At 32.2% G+C, this 13,901-nt stretch overlaps 2 protein-coding genes across 4 annotated transcripts; both read right to left on the bottom strand.

Moving 5' to 3' along the window:
- Window positions 1-538: 538 nt before the first annotated feature.
- On the bottom strand, window positions 539-7,533 carry LOC101218248 (nudix hydrolase 9). Of its 3 annotated transcripts, none has more exons than XR_969788.2 (11): window positions 7,206-7,533; window positions 7,051-7,125; window positions 6,662-6,718; window positions 6,209-6,294; window positions 5,545-5,603; window positions 5,193-5,341; window positions 4,759-4,902; window positions 4,183-4,341; window positions 2,158-2,397; window positions 1,843-1,952; window positions 539-900 (listed from the first exon to the last, which is right to left on the bottom strand). XR_969788.2 is itself a non-coding variant. In XM_004148190.3 (9 exons), exons 1-9 carry the CDS (start codon window positions 7,281-7,283, stop codon window positions 2,287-2,289), a joined length of 918 nt encoding a protein of 305 aa, XP_004148238.2. In that variant the 5' UTR covers window positions 7,284-7,533; the 3' UTR covers window positions 1,958-2,286. The 3 variants fall into 3 exon arrangements, 1 of the variants encoding a protein (XP_004148238.2); XR_004217855.1 differs by having other exon boundaries at window positions 548-900; window positions 994-1,952; XM_004148190.3 differs by lacking the exons at window positions 539-900; window positions 1,843-1,952 and having other exon boundaries at window positions 1,958-2,397.
- A 3,935-nt stretch (window positions 7,534-11,468) lies between these two features.
- On the bottom strand, window positions 11,469-13,484 carry LOC101213216 (3-ketoacyl-CoA synthase 12). Its single transcript, XM_011658944.2, has one exon. The coding sequence runs from the start codon at window positions 13,159-13,161 to the stop codon at window positions 11,776-11,778; it is 1,386 nt and encodes a 461-aa protein (XP_011657246.1). The 5' UTR covers window positions 13,162-13,484; the 3' UTR covers window positions 11,469-11,775.
- Between the last annotated feature and the right edge of the window lie 417 nt (window positions 13,485-13,901).

Here is a 13,901-nt window from a genome sequence, read left to right on the forward strand (position 1 = left end):
AGATAACTTCAAAGTTAAGGTATCTTTTTGAATTATTATAAAAAAATACATTTGAACCTTTTCCCCCCCTTAAAATAAGGCCCGAGGGTATTGGTATTATTGAAGTTCAAAAGTATTTTCTATGATTTAATCTGATAGAATCTAAATATTAAATGAATATAACAATAGAAAAGGATGGAATTAAAAAAAATAAATTATCTTTTGGAAGAGAAAACTAAGTTACGAAGGTGTTTATAAATAGTTGAAGACACAAGTTGTATTTTCTATAAAAAGGAACAAAAATAAAAGAACAAATGTGATCCTAAATTAGTGCGTTACACGCATAATAATGTGGAAGGAATCTTTCTAAAGGCAACAAACCGCACGTGTGGGAAGCACGGTCGTTCTTCGTATTTGGTCCAATTTACTTCATATGAAGATGAAGTGACTTCCCTCATATGGGGCCCTCCATTCTCATTCATAAATAAGCATTATCTTTTTTTTTTAAAAAAGTTAAAAATTAAAATTTAAAAATATGAGGGAAAGAAAAGTCCACATATGTTAAAAATATTGTAATGGGTTGTTGACTTTGGACTTTACTTGGCCAATAAAGGTTGCTTTATCTTACATCTACTTGTGTTGTTGTCTAAGCTCTCAGTGTGAGAAACTGAAAAAGAAAAAAACAATGGTCGCTTTCGCTACTTGAAGCAGTCCAATTTTTCAGTGGGAGATTTTGCTTGATCCATCATTTTTAACAAATGCGCAAAAGTAAACAACTGCTGCTGATATCTATTCTAGAGTCAAACACCTTTGTATTTTTGATCAATTGAGTCTTGACATTTATGAAGTGCCTTCGTATATATGGAATATTTATAGGGTCTTCTTGATCAAATCAAAAATTTCAACCACCCTCAGTTGGGCCTAATGGTAAAAAAAAAAAAAAAGACATTTTAATAAATGATCAAGATGTTATGAGTTCAATCTATATTGGTCGGTTAGCAAAGAGTTAATTACCCATTAATTTGTTTGACACAAATATTGTAAAGTTGTGCCACCATGAGTTAACTCTTGCACCAATACATGTAGACAAGAAATCCTAGGTCCTTGCATTTAATTACAATAAAAATGTTGTAAGGTTGTTTCGTGAAATCTATCAAGGTACGAGTCTGGACACTCACGACTATTAGAAAAAAAACCAAACTAAACTAAACCATGATTTTGTAATAATCGAATTTTGAATTCTTTTAAAATCAAATTTGTCATCTAATTAGGTTTGGTTGGTTTTGGTGTTCACTCCTAATAATTACCCGAGATGGGGGGTGAAATTATTGTCCTTGAGTTCTAGAAAATAGTATTGACTTGAGGGATGATATCAATGATGGGGTTGTGGGATAGTCAAATGTTTCCATTTTCTTACGAAGGAAAAACTTAATCCATCAGCTAATCTAATTTGACAATCCCTAAAAATAAGCTCAACGTGTTATGACTATTGTATTGACTAGCATGTCCCCAGAATACTAAACTCATAAAGAAACGTTGCTCTAAATGCGTGTATTTTAATATGAAGCTGACTAATAATGCTAATAAAATATGAGAAAGAAAGATCATGAACGCAACATGCTACACCTTCCATCAATAAGTAGAAGCTCTTCTTCCTACTTTTATATCTGGTCCATTTTTATTGGTGCCTTGATGACATACTGAATAAATAGATAGGCCTACTTTTTTTTTTTTTTTTTCAATGTAGAAATGACATGGCAAAAAAATAAAAATTCTTAGTGATATTTCACCCATTTTTTGAAGAAAAAGATAGAAGGCATAACAAATAATCTCGCAGTTTATACCAGGAAAGATAATGCATACCTATGTGGGCTTGCATTAATCTTTGTTGCTCGACTCCAAGCATTAAAATATATAATAAAGGTTGATTAGTAATATCGAAACCTGCAGCACAACATCCTTCGTACTTTCCTCTAAATAAAGAAATCAATGAAAATTAACCCATCATTAGTGCATAATTTAATGTGTTCTTATTAAACACATACATCTATTATAAAGCATTGGCTAGTTTTTAGGGAAAGGTAAATTTTATTTTACAGATACAAGTCTATTTAGATGAGTTGGAATTGCATCTTTTCAAGTCTAAAAAATTATGTCATAGTAAGTTTGCATGCTTACTTCTTGTTGAAGCTTCTGTATTAAGATTCCTGGGAGCCCAAAAACTTTCCTTTAACTGCTTTCCAACATGTTCACCGAGTTTAATCATGGATAATTCCCATGAAATATGGAAACGGCTGAGAACTTGATCTAATCAGCAGTTATATTATTATCATCGGCAGCTTGTAGCATCAGCTTGTAGAGATAAAATCCGCCATGATGGCAGCCCGGCATTTTCAACGTCATGTTCTCTACATCAACCTGAAAAAGGTGAACTCATAAATTGGGGATTCTAAAAACCAATTTGTGAAAAAAAAATGTTAAGATGTGCTCACAATTCTAGCACCATTATTTCATAGTCCTAGCCAAAAGTCGATGGATTAAATAAAATTCGGAATCTTTAATGAGGAAGATTTGAGAGGTGACTTGATAAAACCGTCTTCTTTACGGTTGCATCATTAATGCAATTTTGAATATGAGAATTGTTAGCTTCCGGTGCCCTTGTAGGTTTTAGATCTTCATGAAAGTTGTATTACCTGTTCAACAAAACAGGTCTTGACGTTGAATCTTTCAGGAAGGGATTGGGCAGAAAAGTATCGACTAACTAATAGGTGGAATGAATTTCAAAGTAGGCTCTCAAGGGGATTTTTTTCTAGAGCTGGAATGCAATCGGGATAAATGGGACTGAGAAGTGTTGGAAAGCGTGAGAATAAAAAACTGAACTAAAATGAGATAGTGAAGCATGAAAACAGTGCAAAAGAGATTTGGATTGAAAACTATCCGAACGAAATGAGTTGTGTGTTACAAATTGAGGTCAAAATGTTCAATCTAAACATGAGTTTTGGATTATATTAAATTACAAATCCATCCCATTGCAGGCCACTAAACAATCTCCAAGTGTCCACCAAAGATTCTCTGTTTCAACTTCTATACACCATGTCTCGCTTCATCTTTAATTTGTCATTTGACAATGACATATAAAGAACAGCCCACTAGATAGAAGCCCCAAAGCATAGAAAAGGCTTCAAGTCCAAAAGATAACATGATTACAATAGGCCTTATAGGCCACCGCCCATAAGGAAGAATTAAAACATATATTATCTCAAAGAACATCCTCTGAAGCCATTTTGAATGCTCTTGGAGGACAATTAACTTGAGCTCAACAACTAATGAAAGCTTCAATAGGGTGTATCGAAGGGACGTGAATTCTTGTTTAGGGCTTGCCGTTTCTAGAAACTATAACCAGATCGACACAAGAGTGTATCATTAGCTAGGTTAATAAGTAAAGCAGGTGCCAAAAGATATTATGGTCCTTCGTTAGTTTTGGAAAGGTAACCTTCAAACTTGACTTACCTACAACAGCAGGGAACCACTCCGCTTCCATGTTAACAGCTATAACTCACCAAGGACACCAACTTGAACCCAACACAGCATTACCCCTTGGCTTGATTCGAATTTTGAGCTTCAACAATAACCAGAAAAATGTTGGAAGTTTGTCCCTCAACACATTACAAAGGGAACTGAATGTCCTTATTCAGTGGAAGAAATATAATGAGAAGAAACTATATGTGAAGAATTCAAGTGACCGTCCAAGCTATTTCCCAATTTCCACCTTCAAACCTTCAAAAACAGCGTGAAACTCTAGGTCTCTCCTATTGAAAAAATTAAAGAAACATTGTCTCCAATGCATTGAACATGATCAAAGAAAGTTACTCTGTCATCCATACAGGCAAGAATAGAAGCTTCAGAAGGGCATGGGAGTTTTTTCCTTATGTAAACTCTGATGGTAATAAAAAATGAAGAGATAGGGACACACGAAGGGAAAATAGTAAGCATGAAGAGGGTGAGTGGAGAGGAGTCAATGGCGTTAGGATCTCTAACTTCATTTTGGAAAGCAAAAGACCCCTCAAATGTAAGGTAGTTTTGTAAGTATTCCTTGCGAATGATATTAAATTAACTTCCCTAGCTCTATAATCATAATTCATGTATGTTTCAGCTTCAAACATGCATATACCGATAAAATAAATATATATCTTTGATACTAACCATTGGAACTGTATAAAGTTGAGTGGACTCGTAGCCATCTTGTGCACTGGTATATAGTTTCTGAATTTCAAGAGAATCCAGACTACACTTTATAAAGAAGAAAGCAGCTGGTCTGACATTTAATTCTCTGCGGGATACACCAATAAGAACTGGGTTGCACTGTATAAGTTCAAGAAGAGCATATTACCAATAAGTATATTTGGATAATAATTAATCACCACGGATAGCTCCCATTTTAGTTCTACAAAAACATTTTTTTTATAGGAAACAAAGATTTTAAAAGTTCTACAAAAACATTTTAAAAAAAATTAGGATCCTCCTAAAAAAATACATCATCTACGCTTGAAGTTAGACTAAAAAGACAAGTTGTGAAAGAGAGAAATTTGGAACAACGCTATTGAAAACTACAGGCATTGACGGGGCTTGTAACTATGTTATTACCATTCCACAGTTATATTGCTGAAATAACCTATAACCAGCCTTTCTTATAAAAATAGAAAACTTTATCATAGTTGATAAAAGCTGCCAAGCACCCCACTCACCACCAGAGACTCAGAGAGAGAGGGATCAACATACAAGGGATTCTGGTGGTACTCCAATTTCTTCTACAACTTCCCGGATAATGCTATTAAACATCTCATGTGAAAGCTTTTCGTCAATGGTATTGGGATCTGCAAAACCTTTTGCATCGTCATGGGATTCTATTCCAAGCTCTTGGGGCTGCAAATATTGGACATTTTTTTTAATGGAAAGCAGATGGCTGGCAATGCAAAGACTCTCAAGGCAGGCAACAAAATGTTGATATTACTGCTTTGACTAATTGGATATTTTGTGAAGTTGTGTAAAAAGAAAAAAATGGACAAGATAATGAAGCCCAGTTATAGGCTTGCTTGAATCCATGAGCATATTCATATGTCAGGACTAAAACAAGCCAAAAGTTTGCCCTCAAAGAGTTTAAAGTACAGAAATGATAATGGAACACTAAAATTAGTAAATTACACAGGCCATACCTCCGGATGACCTCCTGGAAATACAAAGTGACCTGGGAATTCTCCTACATTATTACTCCTCTTCAACAAAACTATTTTCCCATCCGAAGTCTCCACAATAGCGCCGTTACCCAGAGGACTTGAGGAATGTTGACATAAGATTGAGTCATCTGCAGGAGTATAATATGGATAGCAAAATGGTCACAAATAATCCATACAATTTTGGGTTTGTGCATTCTCTTACATTTTGGTTTTAGCATCAAGTGTTTCAATTAGTGAACAGGGTTATAAGTAATCCTAATTTACATAGAAGCATAAATAGTATGGAAAGACTTCGTAATGTTTAACCATTTCTAAAATCATAGAGAATTACCTTCTGATGGAACAAGGAACCTTTCCCACAAAGGACTTAAGTTTGTTCCCACAAAAGTCCTAATAAAAGAAATATCGTTAGTGGATGAAATGGCTTGAATCATCACAATGTTCTTTATTATCATGCCTTTTTCTACTAGCCACCAATAGAAATAAATTTGAAAATATTCTTGATTAATGATTGATATAAATATATAATTGAAAATAAATTCACAAATAAACAAAATTGGACTTCCAATTATTGGAAATTAAAACAATCCTCAATCACTTAAGGAACTAAACTACTTTAGAAAGCTACTGCAGTAGCTGTAAGAAAATTATATTCTTGAATGTGGAGATAAACTTTACGTTCTCAAACAAGAAAAGAACGAAGTTTTCCTTTTCTAGAGAAAAAACATGTTGAGAGTTCAACTATGAATACATTAAGAATAGGAAAATTTCAATGTGACATCACACCCTTCCTTCCAGTATAATAACTTCAGGGGTAGCTATCTGAGAAACATATGGATAAACCTCCTAGGACATCAAAATTCTTGAAGGACATCAGACATCAATATGAAAGGAAATGTTAAAAGTCCAAATAAATTTCAATTCTCAAAATATCAATATCCATCTAGTCCTGTAAAATTTGTGAATATATAAATGTAACAAGGATGGAGAAAAACCTATAATCTGTCAAACCTAAGTGGAGACATACGTGAGGATCTTCATTCGAACTACCTCCTTCACTAAGGAATGTGAATCCTCCATACTGAAATTCATTGAGAAAGAATATATTAGTTAATACTTCATAACAAAAAATAAATTAATAAAATAGAGTCCAATACATTGAAAGGAGGAGATAAAATGTTGATGAGAGAACAGAATAATGTTAAACTTCAGATACAAACTATTATCAACTATCAAGCACGATAGAAGCAAATTTTACTCGGTGCTTTGCCATTCTGTTTCCAAATAACGATTAAAAAAATTAATCCAGAGTTCACAACGATCAAAACCAAGATATTACATAAATCATGAATTATGTAATCTGTCTAGATTTCAGAAACAAATAAACGATCTGGTTAAAGCACAACGAAATAATGCAGAGAAGCTTAAACCAAAATAAACAAGCATACTCTGAACTTCTTTCCATTGAATAATGATGAGTTTGTCTGAAGCCGTTGATTCCAAATCTAAGAGCAAAAAGATTTAAAGCAAAGTCAGAAAGAGCAAAACTGAAAACCATATCCACATAACAGCGCTTCAGAGCGGGAAATTTCCAACGACTGGAGCAATGCTTTGAGCCTTAAACAGAAAAAACAAACCAGGATTTCGAGTCGAACTGAAATTCACTTGCTTACAAAACTAACTCCTCCTAATCAAGATGGCAAATATGTGAAGAACTCGTGCAGACCACATAAATGCTAGCAAAATGAGTATTGAATAGATTTAACCATTTCAGCAACCTCGTAAATAAAGTCCATTCCCCAGCATTGGATTAAAACGAAATTTCTCACAATCTTACCTCGGTAATGGAATCCTCCAAGCTAGAATCGGGATGCGAAATCCTATCGTACTTGTCGCTGAAAGCTATAGAAACCTATCGATGGAGAATTTGCAGACATGAATCAGAACAGGCAATCTGTGAATTCGGAGAAAAAGAATGGAAAAATAGAGGACCTGTGATGGAGTAAGACCAGATGGAGAGGCGATCAGAATCTTGAATGGGGAGCGTTGTACATCCACTGCCTTCTCCATCTGAGAAGCGCACTGCAGATCACCGGCTGCTGGATGAATTTCTTCAATAAAAGAGAATCAAGCAAATGACGGGCCCGCGGGAACCAGGCGGGAGAGAATCCTCGTTAAAGGGGAAAAATGAGAGAGGGAATCTCTATTAGCTAGACGGGGACCGTCGCCGTTCCCGCCCTGATTCCTTTCCTTTTCTCTTCATGACTACTTTTCTTTTCTGATTCTTTTTGTTGTTAACGATTCTTTTCCCACTCATTCTTAGGCTACCTTATATCAACTCTTTTCTTCGACTAACTATTTATCAAAGTTTATTTTTCTTTAAAAAAACAAAACAAAATTTATTACGCTTTCTAAATATTTGGTCAATTTTTTTATTTTTTTTATAATCTCTTAATAATTTTAAAGAAAAAAAATATCAATACATAAAAATAGATCCTGTTTGGATTTATATTTTAGGTGCGACTTTTAATTTTTTTTTTTTTATGATAGATAGATAAAAAAGTATATTAGAGGAATGCATTCTATATGCACCTACAATTTTTTGATGTTATATAATCTAAAATTTATATTTGAATTCAACATATTATGACTTAGATACTCAACTTTTGTAATTTATAATTTTCTCGACTATTGTAATACTTTAACCCTCATTAAAATAAATTGAAAACGATAATATAGATTAATTGAGTTTGGATATTTACAAGGTCTTAATTCATTAAATTACACACTATTTATTTAAAAAATTATTTATTAAAAAATAAAACTTCAAAATTGTGGATAGGAGAGATACAAACGAATTATACCATCTTCAAGCCGACCAGAATTAAGAGTATGATGTTTTACAAACTGGCACCAATTAGGTAGGAAGCTAGTAAGTACCAAGATGATGATAGAATCCTCTTGGAGCTAGCTTGTGGTTGGTATGTTTCTATCCCTGCTTGGCATAGAATAGTTATCGAAATTAATGTAATAAATGATGTATACAAATGTTCAGAGTATGTTTAAACAAAAAAGTTGTCAAATTGAACAAAGTATAATTGATGTGTTATGTGTACCACCTCACTTCATGATCATATCGAACATCTAAATTATCTTACTCCATTTCTTCTACTACAAGAACTGAGGTGTGAAAATTAGAAGGTGTACGTGTCATTTGTTAAAATATTCAGCAACATTAGCTAATTTAGAAATGTCTTCAAATATCCATAATATGTCATTAATGTATAAATACAATTTCTTTAAACATATCTTAGATTTTATTTAGATTAAGAAATTGGAGAGATTTTTTTCAAATAAGGATTGTGACTAAAAACATATAAAATAGTTAAAACTCTAGACAACGACTCCTGATGTTTTTTTCAAGTAAAAAAGAGTATTTTTTTAAAGAAAAAATGTATCATTCGTAAACTTTCTTAATAATTTCTTTTTTTGGTCAAATTCTTCGATAACAATATTTTCCAAAACTTGATGGGAAGTTAAAATAATATTTATCATTTAAAATAGTATATTGGTAAAACGATTTATGCACTTCATTCCATGTTTATGTATGAAGTGTAATCAAATAAAAATTATGAATTTAAAAATGAGTTTGAAAATAATTTTACTTAATTTCACCAGGGAATTAGTTTGATCCCAAGAAATGAAAAGTAATTCTGGTGGAGCCAAGAAAATAAATGGGGATAGGGACAGAGGGGGTAAAGTCAGAAAAAATAAATAGGTACACATCCATATTTTTGGAAAAACTACATTTTGTTTCCATTTGTTTTGGAAAATGATATATCATCATTTTATTTTGGGAAAAAAAAAAGGTACAATTATTACACCATTCTTAATTACCCCTAATTTCAAGTTTAGTTAACTTATAAGATTTCTAAATTTCAAATTCTTGCCTTTATTTTTATTAAATGTCATCCCATCATCTATGTTGCATATTAATTTATTTTAAAGAATTAGAAATATTGAAAGTTAAAGTATTCCTTGCCATTTTTAGAATAGATGTATTGAAAACTAATCTCAAATGTCTAACGGTAAGATATTCAAAAATGTAACCTATTCAAATCTAATTTAAAATAAAGTCAAGAATATAATATAAATCTTAATTGATAACCCTAAAAACAAAATAAGGTTTTAAAAACTAATTTCTTTAAAATTGTATGGTATTAATTTTTTGAAAATTAAGAATTAAAAAACAAATAATTATAATATATATTGAAAATAAACCAGTTATAAAATAAAGTCAAAACGTGGGTTAGAAAAAAAAAAGATTCCTTTAATTTTATTTTGATGGGCCTAGAAAGAATGAGAAAATAGAATGGGTGTTAATTATATGTTGTTATTTTATTTATTATTTGTTTGGGGTGTGAATATTTTTTGGTCACCACCAAATAGGATATGTGCGTATGAAGAATTACATGATTGAATTTAATGTCACCCGCGCTATGACCACAACCACATAGCACATTATTTGTAGTTTATACACACTTTAATTTTCTTTTCCCACTCCTACAAAATGAAAATAATTATTGCCACGTGTAACCTCCTTCCACACGAACGTTTTAAAGCTAAAGGAGACCAATACATTTCTTTCATTCTTTCATTTGTTTAACAAACGTCAAACTTTAAGATATTTTATATACTTTAACTATTCAAATAGATGCACAACCTAAATTTTTAAATTTTTAAATCTTATATTAAGAAAAGGAAGCTAAACAACTCCTTTAATATTTTTAACTCAAAATTAAATCACATATTTAAAATGGCAATTCCTAGCTTAAAATTAAAATAGGACAAAAATAAATAAAATATAAAATCTTAAATTATTTGATTATTTGAATTTTCACACAGTATTCTAAAAATATGATTCTCTCGAATATATTAAACAATTTAAGGAGAAAGAAATTATTTTTTTTATCTTTATTGTTTTTCAATCCTCTAATATTCTTCCTCTTATCAATTGGATTGATTATTGTATTTCCATAATTTTTATGTTGCTGCTTTTATTATGTTTATATTGTATTTTGTATGGTTGTGGTGATTTTTGGGTTAAAATTACTAATATCTTAGATTTAAAAATAAATTGACATATGAGGTATGGTTGTATTGCATAGTGTATTGGTGTTATGGCTACCAACTTTGAGGCTGTTGTTAAATATCAATGAAGGGTTTTACGTAGAAAAGAGAAAGAAAGAAAAGAAAAGAAAAGAAAAGAGAAAATGTTTTTACCATTAAAAGTGAATGTTTGGATGTATGATAATAAAAAAAAGGCAGTTTGCGGGCATATATTTATGTCATTTAAATGTTAAGAAATTGTAATATAACTAAAAACTCTACAATTTCATGTGATTTGTAAAGGTTAAAGCTTCATCAAATCCTAAAAACACAATAATGTGTGGATGTTTAATTTGGAACCTACAACATAACTCAACCCCTTTTCTTTTATTTTCTTTTCCAAACTTTTTCTCTCCAACAACTGTCACGTGATATTAATTAAAAAGTGGGTTCTACAACAAACTCCACAAAATTAACTCATTTCTCAAAATAAACTAAAATTAATCTCCTAAAAAAACAAATAGTAATGTTCCTAAATTTAATTTAAAAGATTATAACCACAAATCATATAGTGGTTAATACACTTATTACATTTAGGACTACTTCACAAGTAAACAACAAACACATCAATAGTATCGGACGAGGAGAAAAGAAAAAGGCAAAAGAGGTTAAATAAATACATTTTACTGTTAAAAGGACAAAATTAAAGTCAGCCAGGTTGGGTTGTGTAGACAACATATTAGACACAATTCATTTCAAATATATCACAAAATCCTTCAATCAAACATCAACATACATACATTACATTATCTCAAATTATATATATATATATATATATAAACATGTAAACATATAAACATATAAACAGTAACTTTTGGAGTTTTTGTTTTTGTTTTTTTTCTTAAAAAAGGCATAATAAAAACCCTACCAACAGTAAACTGAGTAAGAATGTGTGTATTTTCATTACTCATTATAGTCCAAAAGTTCCTCTTTCAAATGTTGAATTTTAATTTGAGTATTTTTAATAATTCTTCATTTTAGTTCCTCAAACTTAATTTGTTATATAACATGTGAATATATTTTCAGAAATCAATAATTTCTTAAAGATATAGAAAATAAAATGAAACAGTTAAATTTAAGGCTATCTTAAAAGCACTTAAGTATATTAATATTAGGGATGAAAATGATATTTGAAGTTAAAAGAGAAGCAAATTTGAAAACTAAATCACATTGGGGATATTTTGGGTTAGGGAGAGAACTTATTCCTTTATGAAACAATTCAAATCAACAACACTAATACAGTAAATACACAGATTACACATTCAAACACAATATCAAATGAGGAAGAAACAAATTTACCAAATTACAAAAAAAAAAAAAGAACAATCTATCATCACCATCTTCTTCTTCTTTTGCTCCATCATCAAATCATGCCTGCTCTGTTTTTTCACAGTTACTCCGGAAGTTTAAAAGTTGCTATATCTTCCTGTTGAATCCATCCATACTTTTCCAAAAATGGATTCGAAATGGATTCCCTTGGGTAATGTTCAATGCAATCTTCCCAAACATTACCATCTTCCAAATCTCTCACCACTTCCCATAAACAGCTATTGCATTTAAACCCAGCTCCAAAGCTTATCATCAGTATTCTTTCTCCTTTCTTCAATCTCTTTTTTGCTTCCATGTATGCCAATACATACCACAAACTACTCGCCGACGTGTTCCCGAATCGGTGTAACGTCATTCTCGCCGGCTCTAAATCGTATTTCTCCAACCCCAAGCTCAGACCGATTCCGTCGATCACCGCCTTCCCGCCGGTGTGGATGCAGAAATGATCCACCCCTGTTTTGAAATTCACCGCACTCGTTTTCGCCCCACTCCCCTGTTTTGGATTTGTGTTCAGTTTCTTCACTAGACTCAGAATTAAAAATTGAAGTAACTCCCTTGCCGGTAAAATCCTCGGCGCGATTTCTCGAAGATTGTCGACGAAAGCTCTCGTTGCTGCTTTTGGAAGGTTTTTCCCTAAGTGAAAACCAGTGTAACCTTTATCATCCTCTGTTTGAATACAACAACCGTAGGATTCATCTCTGGCCCCGTGATGAGTTCTGATCAAGCATTTGAGTTTGAACATAGCTCTGTTTTTCAAAGCTCTGTTGTTCGTTAATAGAATTGCACACCCGCCGGATCGGAACAAACAATTAGATAAAATCATCGATCTGTCGTTACCTGAATACCAATTTGGACTCAACGATTCAGACGTTATAACAAGAGCGTTGATGTTTTTATGCGACTTGAATACTCTGGAAACGATGTCGACGGAAATCAAACTCGCACTGCAACCCATTCCGGTGAGATTAAACACCTTAACATCAGACCGGAGTTTATAATAATTAATGATTCGAGCAGATAACGACGGAATCGTCGCTAACATGGAGACATTAACAACCAAAACATCGATATCCGAAGGAGAAAATCCTGATTTCTGAAAGATCTTCCCAATACTGTCATGAAAAAACTCATCCATCTCCGAGATCCCATCATCCAGCGTCGGAGTATCTTCCCTGCCAGCGAACATAACCCTCGGACCGTAGGTTTCTTCACCGATACCGGAGCTAACAACAGCTTTAAGAAGGAATTTATACTCATTGAGACCCAGATTTTTGGTCCTCTTGATGATTTCACCGCAGAACTCCGTACTTAATTTCCTATCGTCGGTCGGCTTGTAACATTGATAACTCAATATGTAACATTCTTGATCTTGTTTGTCATTAAAATGCTTCCAAATGATGAAGAGAAAATAGAAAACAGAGCAGAGGAAGAAGAAATAGAGAAGCTCCATAACAGAGAGAGAGAGAGAGATGAAAACGGGGTTTGATTTTTTTTAGAAGTTGTTGAAGAATTGGAGAGGGAAATGGGGATTTAAGGGAGGTACTGAATCTAGAAGAAGAAGAAGAAGAAGAAGAAGAAGAAGAACATGTGAAGATGGTTAATAAGGTTTCCCAACGGATTGACGTCTCTGTTAATCGGAGGAGAAAGAGTTGTTCATACGAAGGGCATGTGGGAGAGTAAAAGCAAAGCCATGAAAAAGGAAAAAGAGAATAAAAATAAAACCATAAGTATAAAATCAAATTATTGGTGGATTTGTTTTCTTTGAGTACTTCCTTGACTTCGTATCCTCTTCATTTATATAGAACATTTTTTTGTGTTTTTTTTCTTTTCTTTCTCAAACAAATTTCTAAATTGGATTATTTGTAAATTTAAAATAAGTCCAATAAATGGCCGAAGACACAAATATTTCAATTTACTCTTTTTTTTTTTTTTTTGACTTTGAGAGTTTAAGTTGACCAAATAAAAAATAAAATAATAGTAAGTGTGTCTGATACCATAAAGTAATTAGGGGTGGAAGAGGCATTAAGTATGTACAACTATTTATAACATACAGTCTTCTTCTATATAATGTTTACCATTACTCTTTGATCCTAAGTTGAGCCAGAAAGGTTTTGTGATTCAATCCTAGCTTTTGGTGTACCTTTGTGTGAGAAAGGTTTAGTTTCATGGTTGATTTTCATAGTTAATACA

This window comes from Cucumis sativus, chromosome 6, assembly GCF_000004075.3.
Source record: "Cucumis sativus cultivar 9930 chromosome 6, Cucumber_9930_V3, whole genome shotgun sequence".
NCBI classification, from domain to species: domain Eukaryota; kingdom Viridiplantae; phylum Streptophyta; class Magnoliopsida; order Cucurbitales; family Cucurbitaceae; genus Cucumis; species Cucumis sativus.

Coding starts and splice junctions, on each gene's coding strand:
- LOC101213216 (XM_011658944.2), bottom strand. CDS start 13,161: ATGGAGCTTCTCTATTTCTTCTTCCTCTGCTCTGTTTTCTATTTTCTC.
- LOC101218248 (XM_004148190.3), bottom strand. CDS start 7,283: ATGGAGAAGGCAGTGGATGTACAACGCTCCCCATTCAAGATTCTGATC. Junction 7,126..7,205: donor CTGGTCTTACTCCATCACAG/GTCCTCTATTTT, acceptor CTCCATCGATAG/GTTTCTATAGCTTTCAGCGA. Junction 5,342..5,544: donor GTTCCTTGTTCCATCAGAAG/GTAATTCTCTAT, acceptor ATACTCCTGCAG/ATGACTCAATCTTATGTCAA.